The 22,208-nt window shown below is 40.7% G+C and overlaps 1 protein-coding gene and 1 non-coding gene across 2 annotated transcripts; both read left to right on the forward strand.

Moving 5' to 3' along the window:
* Positions 1-2,615: 2,615 nt before the first annotated feature.
* dnaja2a (DnaJ heat shock protein family (Hsp40) member A2a) lies at positions 2,616-18,633 on the forward strand. Its single transcript, XM_035158156.2, has 9 exons — positions 2,616-2,829; positions 4,660-4,719; positions 7,467-7,693; positions 8,830-8,910; positions 9,027-9,160; positions 9,254-9,450; positions 14,562-14,706; positions 15,956-16,083; positions 17,451-18,633. The coding sequence occupies exons 1-9, from the start codon at positions 2,752-2,754 to the stop codon at positions 17,637-17,639; spliced, it is 1,239 nt and encodes a 412-aa protein (XP_035014047.1). The 5' UTR covers positions 2,616-2,751; the 3' UTR covers positions 17,640-18,633.
* Positions 18,634-21,242: 2,609 nt separating this feature from the next.
* Positions 21,243-21,316, forward strand: trnat-agu. Its single transcript has one exon. It is a non-coding gene; the product is annotated as a tRNA-Thr (tRNA).
* The last annotated feature ends 892 nt before the right edge of the window (positions 21,317-22,208 follow it).

Consider the following 22,208-nt stretch of genomic DNA (forward strand, 5'->3'; position numbering starts at 1 on the left):
GATTCTTTAAGAAAATGTTTGGTAAATCTTTGCAGCATTTTCTGCATCTATTCACTCACTCCTGCTCACACGCAGATTCCACTTTCCCTCTGCTGTCATGATGCATTTGTTTGTCGAATGCTCGTGGCATCCTTTTGAAATGTCAGATACTCATGGCCACATGCATTGTGCTCTGGTGACATGCTCCTCTGTGACACAGATGTGGCCAGATGCCTGTAGGTCCACGAGCCTTCAGGTCATAGATGTGTGATGATTATCAATATATGATGCTGTGGTGACAGACAGACACCGCTGAGCTGCTGGAATTACTAAAAATAACTGTCATTGAAAATGGATCATTGAATATACACATCACACACTGTGCTCAGTAAGTAGCTCACAGAAAACTATCTTATTGTTGAATTCTACAGTTCATGGAATTAGCTGGAAAGTACACAATAAGGATTTAGGTGGAATTAAAGCCTTATCCATGTTGTGTATTTTTACAACTATAATCCCTTAAGGGTCGCTCCAACATCACAGGGAACGATATAAACATCATTCAGAGGAAACAAATGAGTGCAGCTCCACCTGCAGACAGACTCCTCTATTTATCTGCCGATGAAAAAAACCTACAGGAGGGGCTGAGCAGCTTTCTGTGCAGGAAGCATCGATCTACACCAACTGAGTTAATGACATCTGTACTGTAAATACATTTTTACTTGTCAGAATGACACATGAAGATAAACTTTCACGTTTTAAGGATAGACAACTTTCTTTGTAAATGTTTTAAATAACATCTGACCTTTTATGATTCAAATAATATAATTTAACACTTTTATTTCAACAGAGCATCAGCAAAAGATTATAAAAATAGCTCAATTGTAACAACTGATATTTTGTATGTTAAAACGTATCGTTTAAGTATTGTATATTGTGACGTTTAAAAATATACTTAATTGTAATTACGGCCAGCTAAAGTTGAGTCATATCTTTTAAATTTTACTTATAGGTTACTGAATCCTTTACTTGAATTCAAAATTACAATTATTTCTTATTAAGCCTCCATGTAGCCCTGTGGTAAATTATTGCAAATCTCCGTAGTGCTTGATTTTAAAATGTCTGAATGTAATGAGACATTTAATTAGCGTCGCATTAAAATGTATACTGAGTCAATTTATATAATAATAATAATATTAATAAGATAAAATAGGAATAATAGTTACAGTAAATAGATGTATATGTTTATAGATGTGTCTATGCAATGTAAGTCTCAGTGAGTGCAGGTAGGAGATACTGGGTGCTGTGGCGTTATGCAGTCTGATGGCTGATGGAATGAAAGAGCTCCCCAAGACATTTGAGGCACGTGTCTGGTTGAGTGTGTGGCTGAACGTGCCCCTGAGCCCCTCAGCTCGGCGTAGGGAGGATGAGAGTGGTTGTCTGTGACAGCTTTCAGCTGATCCTCTTTTCTGTCACAGTCTCCACACTGTCCTGCTCCAATCCCGCCACAGAGCCTGCCTTCCTCTCCAGCTCGCCAGGTATGTTGGCACCATCCATAAGTCCCGGTGCTTCCACTGTAGCACACAGCAGCAAAGAAGATAACACCGGCCTCTGCAGACTGGTGGAACATCTGCAGCAGCCCAGTGCACACATTAAAGGACCCGAACATCCTCAGTAAGAACTGCCTGCTCTGTCCTTTCCTGTAGCTGCACATTATGCTCACTGTGCAGGCTTCTTCAGGTCTATGTAAGCTATGTAGAGCAGGTAGGTGATGACATCCTCCACAACAATGTCGTTCTGCTACTCAACCAACAGTGAGTCCATGGCCCTGAGGTGCTGTGGAACCAGCCTCTCAAGGGTCTTCATGACATGTGACATTATAGCTGCAGGCCTGCGGTCATTGAGACTTCTCCACTACAGTTCAACCAGTATTGTGTTACTTTTTAAGTACTCAATGAAGGGGGAGCGAGAAGGCCCCCAGGCCTGTGGTGGCACTGGTGACTCTAACCTGTTCTAAAAACTGGTTTAACTCTGTTGCACATCCCTTTGTCAACTCTACCAAACTGAAATCCATGTCAGTAGCTAATGCTCCTCACACACCTCTGCAGCTTGTTTTGATATATATGTCATTTTATTTATATATCTTTCAGAGGACATTGAATTGACTTACATTGATTTCCTGGTAATTAACCTAAACCTTAGTTACTAGTTGCCTAACCTAAAATTAAAACATAAAATGTAATGATTTACGCTATGGGATCTGGCTTTTGGTTCCTATAAAGGAAGATAACGCCCCATAATGTGTAAACACATTTAGGTCCCCACAACATGAGTAAAACCTGGACCACACACACACCTATATATTCCTCGTTTTTTTTTATAATGAAACATAATAGCATGCATTAAACAAACCAATATAACCTTGCAGCCATACAACTATCAGTGAAATGTCAGCCAAGCATATGGAGGTTATGAGCTGTACTGGTACATGTTACCTGATGTCATTAAACGGTGTAAAGATTATTTAATTGAGTGCACTTGACTTATATGATGCACTATGAAGTTAATCAGTATATGTTGTTATTTCAATAATGTATGGGTCGGTGGGTGAGTGTGTGTGTGTTCAACATGCCTGCAGCCTGGAGGCAGCAGCGGACACACTGAGCGTCTCGCTTCCCGGAAACCGACACACGAGGCGAGCAAAAACATTTTCCACCGGCTCCGTCTCTTTGTCCATCACCTCCCCGCTGAAGCAACATCCACAGCGACACCATGGCGAATGTAGTCGATACCAAACTCTACGACATTCTGGGAGTGTCCCCGTCGTCGTCTGAGAATGAACTGAAGAAGGTAAACGCATGGCAGAGGCCGAATAAACTGTGTTTGATCGTTCAATGTCTGTTCAGAGTTTCGACTTGTCACTCTGCTGCGATCAGGAAATGCGTTGCTATACGCAGCTAGCTAACGTTAGCCGAGAGCTGAGCTAGCTGGCCTGGGGGATCATGTGACGGCTCTAACGTGTAACCACCATGGGTTCAGTGGACCTGTGATATTCTCAATGTTCTGCTCGACCAGTCTGTCAGTTTTAAACAGTTCCGTTTACGTGAGAAACGTCATCCGGAACCGAAATTGAGTTAACGTGACTTGTAGGAAACCATCGGTTGACCCCATGTTAGCTTTAGCCCAGGTGGTTGTCATGGAGCTAGCTAAGCCTGTCGAAGGTTGCAGGTGTAGTAAGTTAGTTAGCTAGTGTGTCCAAACAGCTAGAGACTAGTTACAGCTAACTAACTAGCAACACATCTGCACTGTAACTATTGAACAACGACACAGGAAGCTGAGGTGAGATAATCTCCAGATCGCAGATAGTTGGATCAGCGACACCCAAAGTCGGTTTAACACTAATGTGGGCTTTTTGACATTGTCTCTGTTTTACTGGTATCACTTTAGTGAAGCTTAAAGATTGTTTTCACCTCCACAGTTGTCGAACCAGCTCTTGTTATTAAGAGATTAGCTGTTGATGAGATTGTTAATGTCAAGTTCAAGCTTTGCTAGCATCAGCTAGCTGGCGGCACACGGCGTGTCAATTGAAGCAGCAGGTTGTGATCTACTTTAGTCATGGCTCTGATGTGACACGGTGTAGTGTCAGTATTCAGTTCACACGTGCTGTTACCTTACTCTGACTCAACTATACCTGATGGTTCAGCCAACCTGTCACATTCGACAGTTTTATCTGTTCGTCACCTGCGTCTCATCCTAGCTAGAGATGCTAATTAGCATACGCACGTTACAGAAAGCGATGGCGAATAAACAGCTGCCATAGTTAACCTGCTGTAGATTAGTCATCATAGGCACCTCACAGGGGGACACATACAGCAAACTATGCAACACGACCACACACCGTTTTAACATGAAATACACCATCAGTGAATACACTCAGCCAGAGGTGTCAAAGTTACTCCTTCGACTGACACAGTTCCAACAAAGCATCTAGTCTTCTGACAGAAGAGAAGAAATACACAACACGTTGTTCAACAATGAAGACCTTTAGTTAGTTTCCAGATTTCGATCGTCACACGTGTCATGTTGACAACACACTCGACACAGTTCAGACAGATCATCTGTGATCATTGTAGAACTTTGCGTTGAGCTGACCATGTGTGTGTATTCTTCATAACTCCTGGGGTCTACGATGAGCATCAGTTTGTGAGGCAAGTTATGAATTATGTAGTTTTTAATCTGTGCTCGGACTATCCCCAGATAACATGGGCTTCCTTAAACAATATCAAGTGTTATACAGCTGACAGAGTTTACCCATGTGGTTATGTTGTTGGAAGGTGATGTTGACAGCGACATATTATATTAACTTGTGATGTGTTTTTGTTGATGTTTATTTCAACAAGACCTTTGGTATATCACCGCACTTCAGACACAGGCCCTTTTTATGAAAATGACGAATCTGCAACCGACAGACAACATCTGGAACAAAGAGAACAAATATCACCTGTTAAACTGGAACACCAGCACCACATCTGGTTTAGTCAGATTGACATGTGATTGCGTAAAGAGCAGATAAGATCCCTTCACGTGTGTTTGAGTCATGTGTGATTCCAGTAAACAGTACATGTCTGTAACGATCAGCCTATTAGCTAATCAAGTTTCATCTCTTGGCTGCTCCTACAGGCATACAGGAAACTGGCCAAAGAATACCACCCTGACAAGAACCCAAATTCTGGTGACAAGGTAAGATATTAGTGATTCACTGATGACCTTTATAGAGAGTGGATGTGTAGAGGTTTTTTTTTCTGAGAGTGACTAAAATCAGTGTCTCTGATAGGGCTGCACCTATCAATTTATTTTCCTTTCTGATTAATCTAACGATCATTTTTTTGTACTCGATTAATTTAATAATGAATAAAAAAATAAAATGTAAAAACTTATAACTTATATTTATATAATCATCTTCTCCTGAATAAAACAATTATGACAAAAAACAAAGAATGCACTTCACGTCATTATTATTCCACAACAAAAACTAGCCCAGTCTGAACTGCTAATGTTCCATTCAAGTAAAAGGAATATATCAATCTACATTAATCTGTCCAACAACAAAATAAATGAAAACCGTGCTCTGACTAAAAACTCCCACACTGTAGATCAGGCGTATTCAATTATAGTTCAAAGAGGTCCAGTTAGAGAGAATTTGAAAACGGCATCTTAAAATATAATACAGTGCTTAGTTTTAGAAGGGAAAAAAAGATTTAGTTTCTGTTTCAGTTTCTTACCTACATTTCACATATGAACAATCTCAACAAATATTAACTAAACAGCTTTAACAATCCTTTTCTCTTTGTTACCTACTTAACTCTTGTTCAGTGAAGTAAACTCTACCATGTGCTGCCAGGATTTACTACCGTAAAGACAGAAAAGCTGCGCTGGTTAAAATATGACTACCGTAAATGAGCGAAAAATTGCGCAGGATAAAATGGAAACGTTCCGTCAAAATATAATTAAAGGTCTGGGTCGTATAGAATGGCGTCTGGGTCCGGTCCGCGGTCCTCCAATTGGTGACCTATGCTTTAGATGATCGTGGGCAATTTTTTAACTTCAGCTTACTCCTCGGGTGAATCCTAATGATATTGATTTGAAGAGTTGGCCATGTAGTCTTTATAAAAATACTTTGGTGTTATTCATAAATAACCCAATAATTAATAACTGCTGCCACAGATAAAATGTCTGATATTTGGTGCATTTGAAGCCTTAAGCTGAGCTCAGACTACAGTGGGTTTGAAAACCTAATAGAAATGACAAACATTGAGGAAAATGTTTACCCCAGAAGCTACACACGGCCTGCTTCAGACCTGCTGCGGACTATCTCAGGAGTTTCTCCTGCCACCCCCCTATTCGAGTGAGCCAAAGTGAGAATAAAGCAGCAGATTATTCAGGGGATTCACTGCAAGCGAGTGGGGGCCTCTGCCTGCTGCACCATCCCTCACCTGAAAGCTTTGGAAATGTTTCTTTTGTTCTTTTGTAGAATCTCCTTCTGTGTTCTTCATATGTGAAAGGCAGACTCCAGAGAATATCCAGACATTTTACCGACTTCATGTCGGAAAAAGGCTAGAAGTTAACTGTTTCTTGGCAGCAACATCGGCTGCTCAAATCTCTCTGTCTTTCTCATTGGCTGGTGTGGTTTTGCTTGGATTCATGCTGATGTAATCATCCCCATTTAAACTCTTAATTATCAAACATGTATGATAGTTGTCAGGGCGGCCCTCTTGATTTTATGGGAATTTCAGGGGGGCTGAATCAGTGTAAAATCTATCGAACGTCTGGTCGTCTGAGCCCAGCTTTAATGTAATTTTCTAATAAATGTCTTTAATGCAGATAATGCTCTTAAATTACTCACCTTTTTAGTTGAAGTTTTCTTTTGTAACTAGGCCAATGCCCTAGTAATACATTTTGCCATTATTTAATTTGTTTTTAACCATGCAGCAGATTTTCCTGAGCCCCCCTACAGTATCATCACGGACCTCCCACCGCTCTACACGATATTGTCATTAGCTTCTAATGTAGTATCTGTGGAATATTAGTGGAAACGTTGAACATTAAGGGCTCTCTTTCATCTCATCTTTTTCCCCATGGCAGAGCGCCGTTTTCTCAGCAGGGGATCACAGTGTAAGCTACAGGAAATGGCAGCTTCAGAGCATTAAGCCTGCAGGTGGTTATTTGTAACAGGGAAAACACTCACATTTAAGCAGATAATGTGTGTTTTCATCCTTTTTAATATCAATGAGATGGACTCATGTTGAGTTTTTCTTGAGATAATGTTAGAGGTGCTGACTGAAATATGCAGTAATGTCCTAGTTTATTTTTGGCATCCACTTGAATTATTTAAGTTACTTTTTAATTTTCAGGTTTAACAGCATAATACTTTGTACTGTGCTGTTTTCAAAAACCTTATTCTGTATAATGATAATAATTATGAGCTTGTCAAATTGGTTTCTACTGGACATTATAAGGGTTATATGGGATATTGGGTGGCAGGTTGTTTAATGACCCTTCTGTAACCATACAGCAACTTAAAGCATTCTTTGCCCAGAATCTTGTTGCTTTTACAGCAGAGTTGAATGACTGCTGCAATATGCATGTGATAAAGGTAATCTCCGTAGCCAATTCTCCAGATTTTACCCGCAGGTCATGCCTGGAGACACACGTTAAAAGACCTGTAAATACCAACTACTTTTGGTGTAAAGGAGCTTTAAGGTCCTCAGTGTTTTTCAAAAAATGGATGATGGCTCTTGTTATCATGTGAATGTGATGTGACAAATTGTTTTTAAGCCATTCAGCTATCATAGAGTTTTCTGTTCCTCTATGTTCCGCTGTTTTGGGTGCCTCAACCTGCTGTTCATTTGTTCTGCAGTTCTACTGTTCTCAAATTGAAACTTGTTTTTTTTGTTGTTGATTTTGTTTTCTGTCCTCTCTAATCATAGTTTAAAGAAATCAGTTTCGCCTATGAGGTGTTGACCAACCCTGAAAAGAAGGAACTTTATGATCGCTATGGAGAACAAGGCTTGCGGGAAGGAGGCGGGGGTGGCCCAGGAATGGACGACATCTTCTCCCACATCTTTGGCGGTGGACTCTTTGGCTTCATGGGTCAGGGGAATCGCTCTAGGAATGGAGGCCGGAGGAGAGGAGAGGACATGGTCCATCCACTCAAGTAAGACTTAGCTTTGACACAAACTACTTGCGTGTAGGGCTGGGCCATAAAACGATAAGGATAATTATCGTGATATAACATTTCCTCTATAGAAATATAAGACATGGCTGATATAATGTTGAAGAACTCATCCCAACCATGTTTTGACAGACTAGATGAACAGCCAATGATGATGAGAATAGCACCGCGCTGAACCAATCATGTGGCTGGAATAGAGTTACACCCACATCAGGTTAGGTTGACGAACAGAGTGTAGGAGCAGCAGCAGCACACGTGCTCATGTTTGTGCTCCTGCAGAGAGGTGGACGACTCTGCATCGATACAGTGACAGAACGTAATGGATTCATGTTTTCCGCTACGTTTGTTGTTTTAGTGGTTTTCCACCGCTGAATAATTGTAACCAGCGCTTCTTCAGGACAGACGCTCATTTAAGGTCCGGTAGTCCTGTGTCAGAGTCTCTGTTGGAGTCTGCTTCCTCCTCACTCCCCCTCTGACCTGCGATCACTTTACACTTTAACAATAAACACCATCACTGATCACAAGTTATTAGGACACGTACAGGACTGATGTTTACTTTGTGTTTGTTTGAGTCACTTTAGAGTTTATGAGACACGTTTAAACCTGCTACACAACACAAGACTTAATGTGACGCACAGTCAGGACATCAGGGTTAAAGTGATGGGAAAGATCCATAGTCATGATCCAACACCATCAATTAATAACTGAATGCATTTGCTTATCAGTTTGTGTGTAAGGGACAGAGACGAACAGACACACTCCTGCAGACAGAAGTTCTTCCCGCAAATTGTGACGCAGCGTGTGATTTTACTTCATTGTTGCAGAAGAAGCAAAGACTTGTTTATCCAGAAACATAAATATAATTTCAGCAGGTTTTTATAAAGAGTGTGAGTGATTAGAAAACATCAGAGGAGCAGATTCCCTTATTGACCTGCGCTGAGTAATGCGCCTCAGTGCAGCTGATTTGATTTATATCGTGATATATAGAATATCGCCCAGCCCTACTTGAGTGATATGTTTGTACTTGTATATTTTGTATTCAGAATTAATTAAAACCTCTTTTAATTTCAATACAAGCTAACGTTGTGCTTCAACTATCTTGTGGCACTTTACTACAGGGTGACACTGGAGGACGTTTACAATGGGAAAACAACTAAACTACAACTCAGCAAGAATGTTCTGTGTAGCACCTGTAATGGGTAAGTTGTATAAATATTGTGGTGCTCTAGTCCCCACTGATGTCTGCTTCATTGTATAGTCTATTGCTGTGTTAATCCTGTTACTGTTTCTCAGTTTAATCTCTGTGTTGATGCAGGCAGGGAGGAAAGACGGGTGCTGTACAAAAATGTACAACATGTAGGGGGCGTGGGATGCGCATCATGATCAGACAGCTGGCCCCAGGGATGGTCCAACAGATGCAGTCTGTGTGCACTGATTGTAATGGCGAAGGTAAGGGGCCCAGTAATCAAACCACAATCAAAAATCTCATATGTATCATCAGGTCTTGACCTGCTTCACTTTTGTTTTCTCTAACCAACCCAGGTGAAGTTATCAGTGAGAAGGACCGCTGTAAAAAATGCGAGGGCAAGAAAGTTGTGAAAGAGGTGAAGATTCTAGAGGTACACGTGGACAAAGGCATGAAGCACAGCCAGAAGATAACGTTCGGAGGGGAAGCTGACCAGGCTCCTGGCGTCGAGCCCGGGGATATTGTCCTTGTCCTGCAGGAAAAAGAGCATGAGGTAGGTGGGCCGGTCTCCCAATACTGTCAACATATTCATCTTACCCTGCCCTCTGTATCACCAGAGCTCTCTGTGTGTGTCATTATATTATTAATTGGGACACAATTTTGCTGATTTTTGCTGATATCATGGTTTTATTTGTCAGTTACGAATTCTTCTCTGCCCATATAAAGGTGACCGTAGTTCTAAGCAAACTTGCCTTACCCAGACACAACTTTCCTTTTTTTTTTCTTCATAGCATACAATGATTTGCAGGCTGCAGTTTCCATGTGTTGGTGAAGTTTTCTTTACGCATAAAATGCACCACATGTGGAAACATCTATTTTAAGTTTTGGTGCCTCTGACATCAGACAACTTCTGTATATCTACTTTGAAGGGCTGTATAGGAGTTTAATGGGATTATTGAAGGTCTTTTTTGCCTATCTTTAAAGGCTTTCTTCTCCGAATATGACAAAAGAATTTGTCAAAATGAATCTAGAATATATATATCTAGAATATAGCTCAACAGTTCCCACAGCTTCCTCACAGTAAAAGTCACTTTCAAACAGCTTGCGATCTCAAACACTAGCCTCTGTTCTCCTTCTTCTTTTTCTGTGTGTTGTCCTTTTGATCCATTTTCAACAGGCTTCGTGTATTGAATTATTAAGCAGTGTCATAAATATCCTTAAGAAAAACTTAAATGAGTGGTATCTCTCCTAAGAGGAGTCACCTGATCACTAACACTTATTCTAAAGTAGCAGTTTTGAAAGTATTTTTTGGGAGGTTTTGGGCATTTTGTGTGATTGCCAGAAAAAATTAGAAGAGAAATAAAAACTCCTGGTCTTTTAGACAAAGTAAACTCGGTGGGGAATTGTAGATCTCTCCTGGTAAGGGGATATATTCTTAAACACAGAGAAGCAGACAGAGGAAAAGCTTCAAGTGTTTTCAGTCTGCACACATCATGCATGCAGACTAGCTCAGGGAAACTCACATCGAGCAATGCAGCACAAAGCTGAACTTCCCATTGAGTTTCCTGCCTTGTCTTTTGCCCAATGGCTAAATTCCATATCTCCCTGGATCAATTGATCGTTCTTTTATCTGCAGAGTTAGAGAATGGATAACTGTACAATGGTCCAGTGCACTGCTGTATACCAACATATTGGGGATTATTGATTAGTTTTGTTTCTTTCCTGCAAGATGTATTGTAGAAGTAGCTATAATGAGTCCTTAACGCCATGCAAGGAGTTACTAATAAGTGTTATGTAGAATAATTTTGTACAAGTTTTCCTTGTGCAAGTTAGAAAAATTTGTGCTTTAAAGTTTGACAGAGTTACATGATCAATTATTTTGAGTAGTCAGGTTCAGCTGGTGGTGTCAAAGCTCTCGTCTGTAGGATCAGATTATCTTGAACAGAGGTAACCAACAGGTCGATCTCGAAAGCCTTCACTGTTGATCCCCTTAATGCTTGGCAGTTGTCTGTTGTTCACACTGGCAGCATGTCTGCTGCGGTTCTGCAGCAGACATGCTGGTATATCTACTGTATTTCCTTGAATAGAAGTCGGGTAATGAGCTCAACTAAATGCAAGGTGCATCTTCCGCTCTTGCGATAACAATCAAAGCCTTGTTAAGACATATTAGTGGATTCACTCAGCAGAAATGCTGGAGTGCTTTTATTTTAAAACTGGTACAGGAAGTGTTGCAAAGATGTATATTTTTGACATACTCGACAGATAAACATTACTCACGATTCACAGCAGAATAAACAGTGAAAATTGCGTTTTAATATTTATCTGTCGAATGTCACAAACATAAATGCTTTGTGTGTGTGTGTGTGTGTGTGTGTGTGTGTGTGTGTGTGTGTGTGTGTGTGTGTGTGTGTGTGTGTGTGTGTGTGTGTGTGTGTGTGTGTGTGTGTGTGATATACATACACGCACACACAGTAATGGTGTTTATTTGAGTACATAGGAGTACTTTCATTCAAGGAAATACAGTAGTAACATTTATGGCCATTTTCAAGGCAAACCCGATGTAAAACCATAGTGCTGGCAGTAGAAGCTCCTCTGCTGAACTGAGAAGCCAAATATCGTGCATTGAACAGATGCCGTAAATATGAATAGCCATGTCTCTGACATGGCTGATTGGATTAGATCGATTTATAGTGTTACCTTAAGACGCTGCCACCGTCACTGGATCAAGTTTTATCAATGTTATCATGTTCCCTCTGGGAATTCAGTTTAAATCTGAAATGTTATCAACTGCTTTTGTTTCTTCTCTCTAAATTCAAATCCTCCGCTCTGTCAGTCAACGCTCTTGTCTAATAAGACTATTCTGCGATGTGACTCGTCTGCTGCTGCAGTGAGGCAACCATTTGACTTTGAGTGTCACATTCGCTTTTACAAATTATATTTTTTATTTGATAATCGTTGGCCCTGCCGCTGATTCACAAACATAAACCAAATGGTGCTATCTGTGAAAATGAAATAGGCTCAGGGGCTTGTGGATAAATTATGCCCACAGTGTGTCTGAACCTTTTAACACCAGTAACTCTGACTACTGCGGCAACCCTAATATGCATAATAATGATGCCCTTGCAGGTGGTAGAGGACTTTTTATATTTTTGCTCAACAGTTTTGCTCATGTAGACCTACAAGAAAACAGACGTGTCATCTTTAAGTCATTTCAGGTTTGCTAGATAACATTAATCCTTCATCTCCAGTTTAATAACAGAGTCATGTGTTTACTATTTAGCCCATAATGTCTGTACACAGTTTTACACATTGGTATTTATCTGGTATAACTGAATCCTCAAGACTCGTCAAAGAGATTCTTTTAGAATCAAGATGAAATTACAAGATCGCAGCAAAATTTAGTTTTGTGAGAAAGAACAACTTCCAAGAATTAACATTATGTTGTTACTGACGTTGAACCAGACGTTCACTGATACATAAATGATTTGGTATGAAGCTTAAAGTTTGCACAGTACAGAAGTCATTGAGCACCCGCCAAAGAAAGTCTCTAGTGAACCGATGTACAACAACATATTAGCCGTAAAACAAAATCTGATTTAGAACAAACAAGAAATCAAGCTTTTTTTTCTCCATCTGTTTCAAACAATAGCTTAGATGTTAAGATGTTCACCTCTGATCTGATGTCAGCAACATCAATGCATCTTGACTAACTTGTCTTAGACCTGTGCCACGCCCCATTCCAAACACAGTCTTTACATACTGGTTTGTGAACATTTTAATGAAATTGGTACTTAAACCTTCCAGCGCATTAAGTGTGGGGTTTTATCAGTGGTTGATTCACTAACCAGCACATTAGCGAGGTTAAAGCAGATTCCAATTATCAACAGTAATGGGGCTGAAGTAAAAAGTAAACAAAACACATGTGTGTCTTTAATAATTTAAGAAGAAAAAGGGGACAATAATAAAATGTTGCACCTGATGTCTCTAGGCAGAGTTTTCTACTGCAAGGAGCTGATAATATTGGTTACATAATGTATTTTTAATGTGCGTCTATCATGTATCAGCTGAATCTTACGTCCCACAAAAGTGATTTTGGCTGACCTGGAACAGAAGGCTGGGCTACAGTAATGCCCCTGCTTCTTTGTCCCAAAGAATATGACATATATAACATATGATCCACTATCATATGTTAGTGGATGCTGGAGGCAAAATAGTTTCCTGAGCTGGGAACATGAATACAGAGAGCATTGAATCTAAAGGGTCATTATGCAGGATGATATTGTGCCAAGCCTATAATCAATACAATAAATGTAAAAAAACAGCCAGGTGTCGTATTAGTCTTGGTGCATTCAGTAACCAAGGAGAATAAGTTAAGTAAATGTTTTTGCTTGCAAAATAAGTTTCAATTTGAGTCAGTTTTTAATTCCCAATCCCAAGCTGGATGACGTAATAGGCCAGTCAACCTTATCACGCCTGCTTGCTTTTAGTCTCTGCCTAGCTTCACATTTTTGTGGAATCAAAACATAAGAAATGCAGTCCCTCTTCTCATCATCATCTTTTTCCAGATAAAAATAGTTCCAGTGATCACGAAAGGCCTAGCATAGCTGCGTTCAGACATGCACTGAAGTCTGCAGTTCCTCCGTATTTTCTCCGGAGGAGGCGCATGTGTGAACACAAATGTCCGAGTGAGACGCTCTGCAATCTCTGCTGACTTTCTCTGCCCAGCCTCCTAGTATAATGCCTGTAGAAATCCAGGAGAAGTCGATGTGAGAACACAGCAGGAGATCCCCCGCTGGATTCACTTGCTCACAGTGAATCCAGCGGGGGATGACGCGTCTAACACGCAAGAGATGCAAAAATTCAAAAAACAAATCTATCTCTGTGAAAAAGCAGTGTCATACATGTAGAAGACACCGACGAAGATGTCAAGAGAGTTTGTGGTGAAAAGAGCTGACACCGGTGTCTCTGCAGCAGAGTTAATACTTCACTTCCTGCCAATGTCTGCTGCACCCGGCTGCTCCACATCTCGTCTGAATAACGCAGAGGATTTGTTGCTGTTGTGAACACGTCTGTGCAGAGAACCTCCTGCTGTGTTGTGCATATGTGAAAGGCAAACTCTGGGTAAACTCTGTAGCCAATTCTCCGGATTTTACCCACAGGTCGTGTCTGAAAACGGCTAATGAGAAATACAATTATGGTCAAGTGGGTGCAGACTCAAAAGTAGCTTGCTGACTCCTGGTGATACAGACCATTTTATTTTTCAATCTTGAGGACCATAACCACTTAAGTCTTTTAAATATGTAAATAAGGTTCGAAAAAGAATAAATTTAAATAAATACATTCATGCTGTATTTTCCAAAGTAATGATTGTGCCCATCACTCCCGAATAACTGGCTTAGACGTTGCCTCTTAAATACCACAAAACCCAGAAGTGAGGGTCAAAGTCTCCTTGTCCCCGGCCTCTGCCCTCCTGGCACCAATGTTTGGGATTCTGCCTTTTCACCAGCAGATGCTGATTGTGTAAAGTCTGTTGCATTTAGTGTTAATCTGTTTTTTGTGATCGACTGAAAAATGTCTTATCACTGAGGTTTGGTCACTTAGTCATTAAAAAGTTCATCAACCATGTTATAAAACCATCTTTTTCTCTCTCTCCCCCCTCCTCAGACATACAGGCGAGATGGCAATGACCTGTTCATGAACCATAAGATCGGCCTGGTGGAGGCGCTGTGCGGTTTCCAGTTCATGCTGAAGCACTTAGACGGCAGACAGATCGTTGTGAAGTATCCTGCTGGCAAAGTCATTGAACCTGGTAAGACTCTTTTTACTTTATTTAGGATTTAATTTGTATGTGACATGGGTACATGTTTATTGGGCAAATTTTATTACCATAGATAAAGTGATCAATGTCAATCAATGCTGCCCGCACCCCTCCCTCTCCCTGCTCTTAAACACTTTCACTCTCAACCATGACACGGTGTTAGCCTGGAGTTAGCTAGAGGGACCATTTTCCAGCAGCCTGCGCTCACTGGTAGCCTGCAACAGGAGTAGAGAGGCATGTTTGTGTATTGATTGATCACTGCAACCTCCCACCCCTGACTATGGCCCGCTCTGATTGGTTAGAAGTGCAAGCTTTACTCAAAGACAGAGTCATCACTGCTGACAGGCTGTTTTAGGATTGTGAGTCACAGAAGCTTTTATACCAATACCAACGTCAAAAATGTGTGATTACAGAATAAGATGACAGAAAGTTGTCATCTTAACTGCTGCCACACAACCCCTGCCCAGGTTATATATACACACACACACACACACACATACATACACCAGGTTACTCCTAAGCCCATAAGACCTATGTCTAATGTTGTCCTGCTCTCTGTGGTCACCTAAAATGTTTTTTAGTGATTCAAACACGGGCTATAAACACGGCGTGTTACCCAGCGGTCATTCCCAAGCTGCTGTGCTGTAGTGTTATAAAACCTATTTTATAGTAACTGTGGCGTCTGACAAATCAACATAAATCCAAGTTAATGACAACAGCTGTTGTGTATTTGGCTACATCAGCACCACTGAAGGCTCTCAGTTTTGCTGCCGCACAGCCACGACCTTCACTGGGCTGACTGTCGTTATAAGATTTCCACACTGTGGAGGTCTTTGGGGTGAGGGTTAGTCTGGGTGGAGAGCTGGGACAGAGAAAAAGATGACTGTCTTAATGTGATGTGTTTAGAGTTCCAACTGAGAGCTGAACACAGCAAGGAGGCAGCTTTTATATAATGGACTCGGACGTGGGTGCCCAAGTCAAGGACACAAGACAGTACTTGATAAATGAGTTGAGACTGGGGTCAGCAACATCCTCAGTGAGCTCTAGAAAGAAAAGTTACGAAACACCTTCCTCTTACACCCTGAGGCTACTACTGTCCATTTGGTGCATTAATACATACCTATACACCATAAACATCATGGATTTGTTGTGAAATGAACAATATAACATTATCCTGCATGATTAAAATTGTCTATAGAAAATATGAAATTAAATCAAATGAAATGTTTTTCTTTTCCAGCCTCTGTCAGGGTGGTGCGAGGAGAGGGTATGCCCCAGTACCGAAACCCCTTTGAGAAGGGAGATCTGTATATCAAGTTTGATGTCCAGTTCCCTGACAACAACTGGATCAGCCCTGAAAAGCTTGTGGTACGACTTATTACTCCTTTCGTTGATAACTGTCGGTGATTGGTTTTCCATTGTGAAGATGCAAACATTCAGAACAGCTATTGACGAGAGCTAAAACCTCATACATCTACCAGTATTTGTATACTAATAGTGATGTATATTAGTCATGTTACAAAGTCACATTACAAGCTTGGACGTACAAATAATATCAAACATAAATTTAGAGCCACAAATAGATTTAAGACCTTGTTTAAGTTTTCTTTTGGTCTATAAAATCTCCTAATTACTAATTAACACTATACTAGTTTGTCACGTATCCTGTGAGACTTGCTACTCTCATCTCACAATTTAAATGTACTGTTTGAAGTCTGGAAAATTGTCCTTTAGCCTTCGAGCCTCTGAGAGGAAATGGCCGACAGAATGTACACAGACTAGTTCTGTAAATTACAGCCTTTGAATGAAGTGGGGAAAGAGAGCTTAGTGCCTGAAACCTACTGTTTCCACTTCCTCCCATTTTAAAGCCCTTGTCCTGTTCACACATATGTACAGACGGACAGACTGCAACAGTTATTAAATCAACAAATGAATCAAGTCTTTTAATACTTAATTATGTATTTGATTTGAGTAAATGACAACAATACAGCGGTTCCAACTTTCTTCATTTAGTCTTTGATAGCAAACAGCATTTCGTTGGGTGTTGGACTCCTCTGACTGGGTAGGACACAATGAGACATTTGGCTCTTTAAATGTGTGAAGGACCATTTTTGCAATTTTCTGAAATTCTTTAGGCCAAATAATTCAATTGAGAAAAAAATTGTATGTTGATCTAACAATACTGAAAGTAATGATTTTGGCGATTTGTTATTTTGTTTTTCTGATATAATGGTCTGTCACCTCACTCATTCAACTGTATAAATGAACCTACGAACTGGCATATATAATATATTTCATTAAATTATATATATATATAAATGTATTAATTCAGTCATCCAGACTCTGCTAGCCCACTTCTCACTCTCTATCGCTAACACAGACTCAGCTTATTCTGCCACATTATCAACACTGATCACAAATTCCTATACGGTACTTTTCTTAAATTAGTTAAATCTTTCTTTATAGCTGCACACATTCATTCTTTGATTCAACCCCTCCTGACTCGGCCGGCTCTCTTCCCCTCTATCGCTCACGCTGACACGTAGACACACACAGAGCAGTGGAGTGAGATCCAATACTAAGTGGTCACAGCTCTTTAATAACTGCATTCACTAATACTGTGTGCAATGTACACGCGTGTACACTATTCACACTGTACTACCTATTCTTCCTGAAGATGTTGTGCTCTTAGTAGAGTTGATTTTTGCATCATGATGACTGTTCTTCGTGTGTAGGAGCTGGAGGATATGTTGCCCTCACGGTCCGAGCCGCCCATCATCACCGGAGACGCAGAGGAGGTCGACCTGCAGGATTACGACGTCAGCCAGAGCTCGTCATCAGGCAACCGCAGAGAGGCCTACAATGATAGCTCAGACGAAGAGGGCGGACACCACGGGCCGGGGGTTCAGTGTGCCCACCAGTAATCTCATACCCCCCCCTCTCTCTCTCGTACACACACACACACACGTATGACCCACATTCTACTATGGGAGAAAATGTACGAGTTGCAAAGTAAACCAGGAGGAAAAAGGCTTGACAGATCCTCAGGCACAGATCAGACATTACATTGAAACGTGGCACCTGGAATTGTTGATTATTATTGTTGTTGACTGTGTGTTTGCATTTATTTGATCTGTGTGTGAGGAACTCACTGGGGCAACCACCGACTCATTACACTGCACCTGAAAACGAGACGCAGAGACTTTAAACTTAAACTTCAGATAAACATCAGATAATAACTAGATGTAACAAAACAAGTGGTTGCCCCAGTGAACACCGTGCCCTGTGTGTGAAAGTGATCTGGTGTTAGAGGCAGCAACAACAACCCCCCCCCCAACCCCTCCACCTTTCTATTCCTCTTTCATCCCCGTTGAATCCATTCCCCTGTGAACATGCGAACTCCAGATCAGTCAAAGAAAGGAATGTTTCTTGTTTGCCGAGTGTGTGACTTGCATTTTGTTTTCATAGTATTTACAATAATTAATTTAAGAACTAACAAATGTGCATACACAGACAAAGCAGCTGAGCAAATGTGACTTGCAGATCCTCGGACTCATGTATTCATGGACTTCACTCGGCGCCATTCGTAGGATTTGTTTCAGATTTTTACAGCTTTATTTTCTTTATAGGTTTTTAGTTTTTTTCTTTTTTTTCATTATATTTTAATTCAAACAAAAGATTGGTTATTGTGTATATCCTTGAATTGTTGGTAAGCTTCTTCAGCTGCTGTAATCAAAGTTGTGTGATTTTTAAAAATGACAAGTGAAATGACAAAAGCCTCTATAGCCTGTATCTGTGCTGAGACCATGTGCATGTAAAAAGCTTTGGTATCTGCACTTCAAATCAAAACATCAGTCAGATAATGCAGCACACTTAAGAAAACGTCTATGAAGTTGTTGAATAAATTGTTGAAATATGTACTTTGTGTGCATCATACTATTTCTGCATTCTGATCAATAATCCTAAAATGAAAAAATGTCCCCCCCTTGTGGTTTTATCTAGCAGATGAACTTTTGACACTGTTGCCATCACTCAAGCGCAGTAGGGATGAGCAGAATTGGTTTTGTGGCAGATGTAGCCTGAAAACACTAATGGAAAAAAAAAACTTTTTTCTTGCCAGACATGGTGAATTAGTGGGGGGAGGGTAATCCACAGATGTCAACATTAATTGTGAAGTAATCCAGTAACTTCTGAAAGCAAATCCAACTCGCTTAAAATGCCTCAATATTTATTTTAGATATGTCTCAGAACCTGAAAAGTTTTCCATCATCCATTGTCTATAAACCTGAGTGAGGTCACACCTCATTCTCGATGCAAGACCTCATTCTGGTAAGAACTACATACTCATGGCAGTTGAAGTCAGTTTTTTCTTTTTATGCTGTAAATATGCATATGTAAACAATGCATTAAAACTTATGTTCATTTGTGGGTTTCTGTCATGCAGGTAACTAGTTTGGTTTAAATGTCCACAGTTTTCGGGCAAGAGTACACTGATCAGCTCCGTGTTGGATTTGCAAACATTTAGTTTAAACCTTCAAAAAAGAAATAATTTAAATGGGTAGACGGCAAGTTCCGGTGCCAGGAGGGAAATCAATGGCACTAAAACTGTTAGGAAACAAACGCAGCTCAAGATCAGCACAGAGCCTTTAGGAGTTCAGAGCAAACAGTTCAGTGCTCGGAGAGCCTGAGCTTTTGGTTGTATTCATGTTTGACAAAGTGACAAGATAAACCACCAATATATACCATGGATGAAATATGTATGTAGAGATATATATATATATATATGGCTGATATCAAGAAATCCTACCAGTGGCTGGAAAAGGCTGGTCTGACAGACAGCTTAGGGCCCTAATCCTGGCAGCACAAGAACAGGCCCCAAGCACAAGATCCATAGAGGCCAGGGTCTACCACAGCAGCCAAGACCAAAGGTGCAGGCTGTGCAAAGATGCCTCTGAAACAGTCCAGCACATGGTAGCAGGGTGTAAGATGCAGGCTGGGACAGCGTACACTGAGAGGCATAACCAAGTGGCTGGGATAGTTTAGGAACATCTGTGCTAAGCATGGATTAGAGGTACCCAAGTCCCAATAAAACATACCAATGAAGGTGGCTGAGGTCAACAGAGCTAAAATCCTGTGGGACTTCTGGCTAACCAACCAATCAAAGTGGTGGTGGACAAAGAACAGAGGATGGCAGTAGAGATAGATGTGGCAATACCAGCTGACAGTAACACCAGGGAAAACGCGTTCCAAGGACTGAAGAACCACTAGAACAGATGTGGATGGTGAAATGAACAGTAGGGGCCTTAACCCCCTGAAGCAGACGCCAGGTACATCTGAAGCCTCTGTCCAGAAGAGCCAGTCCTAACAAAAGCAGTGTGTGTGTGTGGGTGTGTGTGTTAGTGGAGGATGCTTCATTAAATCATATTTACTTTATAAAAAGTAATTTGAAGCACCTGATATTATGACTAAATAAACCATGACAAACTTATATAATCAGTCAGACTACTGAGAGACAGCTTCTCCATAACAATTCACTCTGACCTTAACCAGCGTAACTGTGATATAGGACAACATCTTGTGGGTTTCTATCATGCAGATGGTTGTCCTATATCATGTTGATATAGAGCAACATCTTGTCTTATATGCAAAAAAAATGTGTCTGTGAATCAAGTTTCAGATAATTTCCTGTAGACATTTTGAAAAAACTTAAAAGGGAAATTATCCCGATTTGTATTATGGCTTTCATAACTTGCTCTTATTAAATATTTAAAGAAACAATTCTCATGAGGTGATAAAGAATCTTGACGTCCCTCTTGTTCATGGTGACCCCCACATCTCTGTGTCAAGTTTCAGAAGATTTTTCATTATGGCACTCATAACGTTCTCTTTTTAAAATTTAAAAATCATTTTTAAAAAGGAAATTCTCTAGAGGTGACAAATCATTTTCACCTCCCTCTTGTTCATCCCACGGAGACCCTGAACATAATATCCTGTGCTGACAAAATACAAAAGCACAAGATAAAAAAACATCTTTTGGGACTTCAGAGGCTCCGTAGCCAACACCTTTACCGTAACACCACGTGGAGACGCGCAACAGTTGGAGGTGATCGGCCATGCGGCTGCTGTGGATGGCTCAGAAGAGTGGCACTATTTCCTCGACAGAGGCGGAGGTAACGAGCCTATGATGCACTTTGACCTTTGGCATGACCATATCACACACTTTATGAAGTGAATAGATAGGAGCGCAGGAGAAATGAGCAGCTTTGGTGTTTTTTCAAAGTGAGACGGAAAGAGGCTGAACCAACAACATGTAAACTCCTGTTAAATGACCTGTATGATTCCTCCAGTAGAGTCAAACTGTTCTAGTTTAACAGTCCTGCAGCTTCTCATTAAATCGGGACTTTTACTCTCCATGGAAACGTGAGTCTTCGAATGTTGTGCAGAAAAGAAAGAAGTAAAAAATATCATGACGTCACAGATTGAGTGCTTGAATAATATATAAAGATTTTTTTTCTTGCGTCATCAACGGTGCCGTGGCTTAGTTGGTTAAAGCGCCTGTCTAGTAAACAGGAGATCCTGGGTTCAAATCCCAGCGGTGCCTTTTACCGCTGTTACTCCTCTACTGTGTTCTACCCACAGACTGTATATACAGTTACAAAGGTTCTGCCAGCTGTGTTACCAGTGGAGTGTTCTTTTTCTTTATAGTTCAAGCAACAGTCCTCTTCTTCTTTAAAACACAACCTGCCTCCTCTTCTTCTTTAAAACACAACCTGCCTCCTCTTCTTCTTTAAAACACAACCTGCCTCCTCTTCTTCTTTAAAACACAACCTGCCTCCTCTTCTTCTTTAAAACACAACCTGCCTCCTCTTCTTCAAAACACAACCTGCCTCCTCTTCTTCTTCAAAACACAACCTGCCTCCTCTTCTTCTTTAATACACAACCTGCCTCCTCTTCTTCTTTAATACACAACCTGCCTCCTCTTCTTCAAAACACAACCTGCCTCCTCTTCTTCTTCAAAACACAACCTGCCTCCTCTTCTTCAAAACACAACCTGCCTCCTCTTCTTCTTCAAAACACAACCTGCCTCCTCTTCTTCTTTAATACACAACCTGCCTCCTCTTCTTCTTTAATACACAACCTGCCTCCTCTTCTTCAAAACACAACCTGCCTCCTCTTCTTCTTTAAAACACAACCTGCCTCCTCTTCTTTAAAACACAACCGATCTCCTCTTCTTTAAAACACAACCTGCCTCCTCTTCTTCTTCAAAACACAACCTGCCTCCTCTTCTTCTTTAATACACAACCTGCCTCCTCTTCTTTAAAACACAACCGACCTCCTCTTCTTTAAAACACAACCTGCCTCCTCTTCTTCTTTAAAACACAACCTTCTTCCTCTTCTTTAAAACACAACCTGCCTCCTCTTCTTCTTTAAAACACAACCTTCTTCCTCTTCTTTAAAACACAACCTGCCTCCTCTTCTTCTTCTTTAAAACA

The sequence above is a fragment of the Hippoglossus stenolepis genome, chromosome 1 (assembly GCF_022539355.2).
Source record: "Hippoglossus stenolepis isolate QCI-W04-F060 chromosome 1, HSTE1.2, whole genome shotgun sequence".
NCBI classification, from domain to species: Eukaryota; Metazoa; Chordata; class Actinopteri; order Pleuronectiformes; family Pleuronectidae; genus Hippoglossus; species Hippoglossus stenolepis.

Coding starts and splice junctions, on each gene's coding strand:
- dnaja2a (XM_035158156.2), top strand. CDS start 2,752: ATGGCGAATGTAGTCGATACCAAACTCTACGACATTCTGGGAGTGTCC. Junction 7,694..8,829: donor GACATGGTCCATCCACTCAA/GTAAGACTTAGC, acceptor ACTTTACTACAG/GGTGACACTGGAGGACGTTT. Junction 8,911..9,026: donor CTGTGTAGCACCTGTAATGG/GTAAGTTGTATA, acceptor GTGTTGATGCAG/GCAGGGAGGAAAGACGGGTG.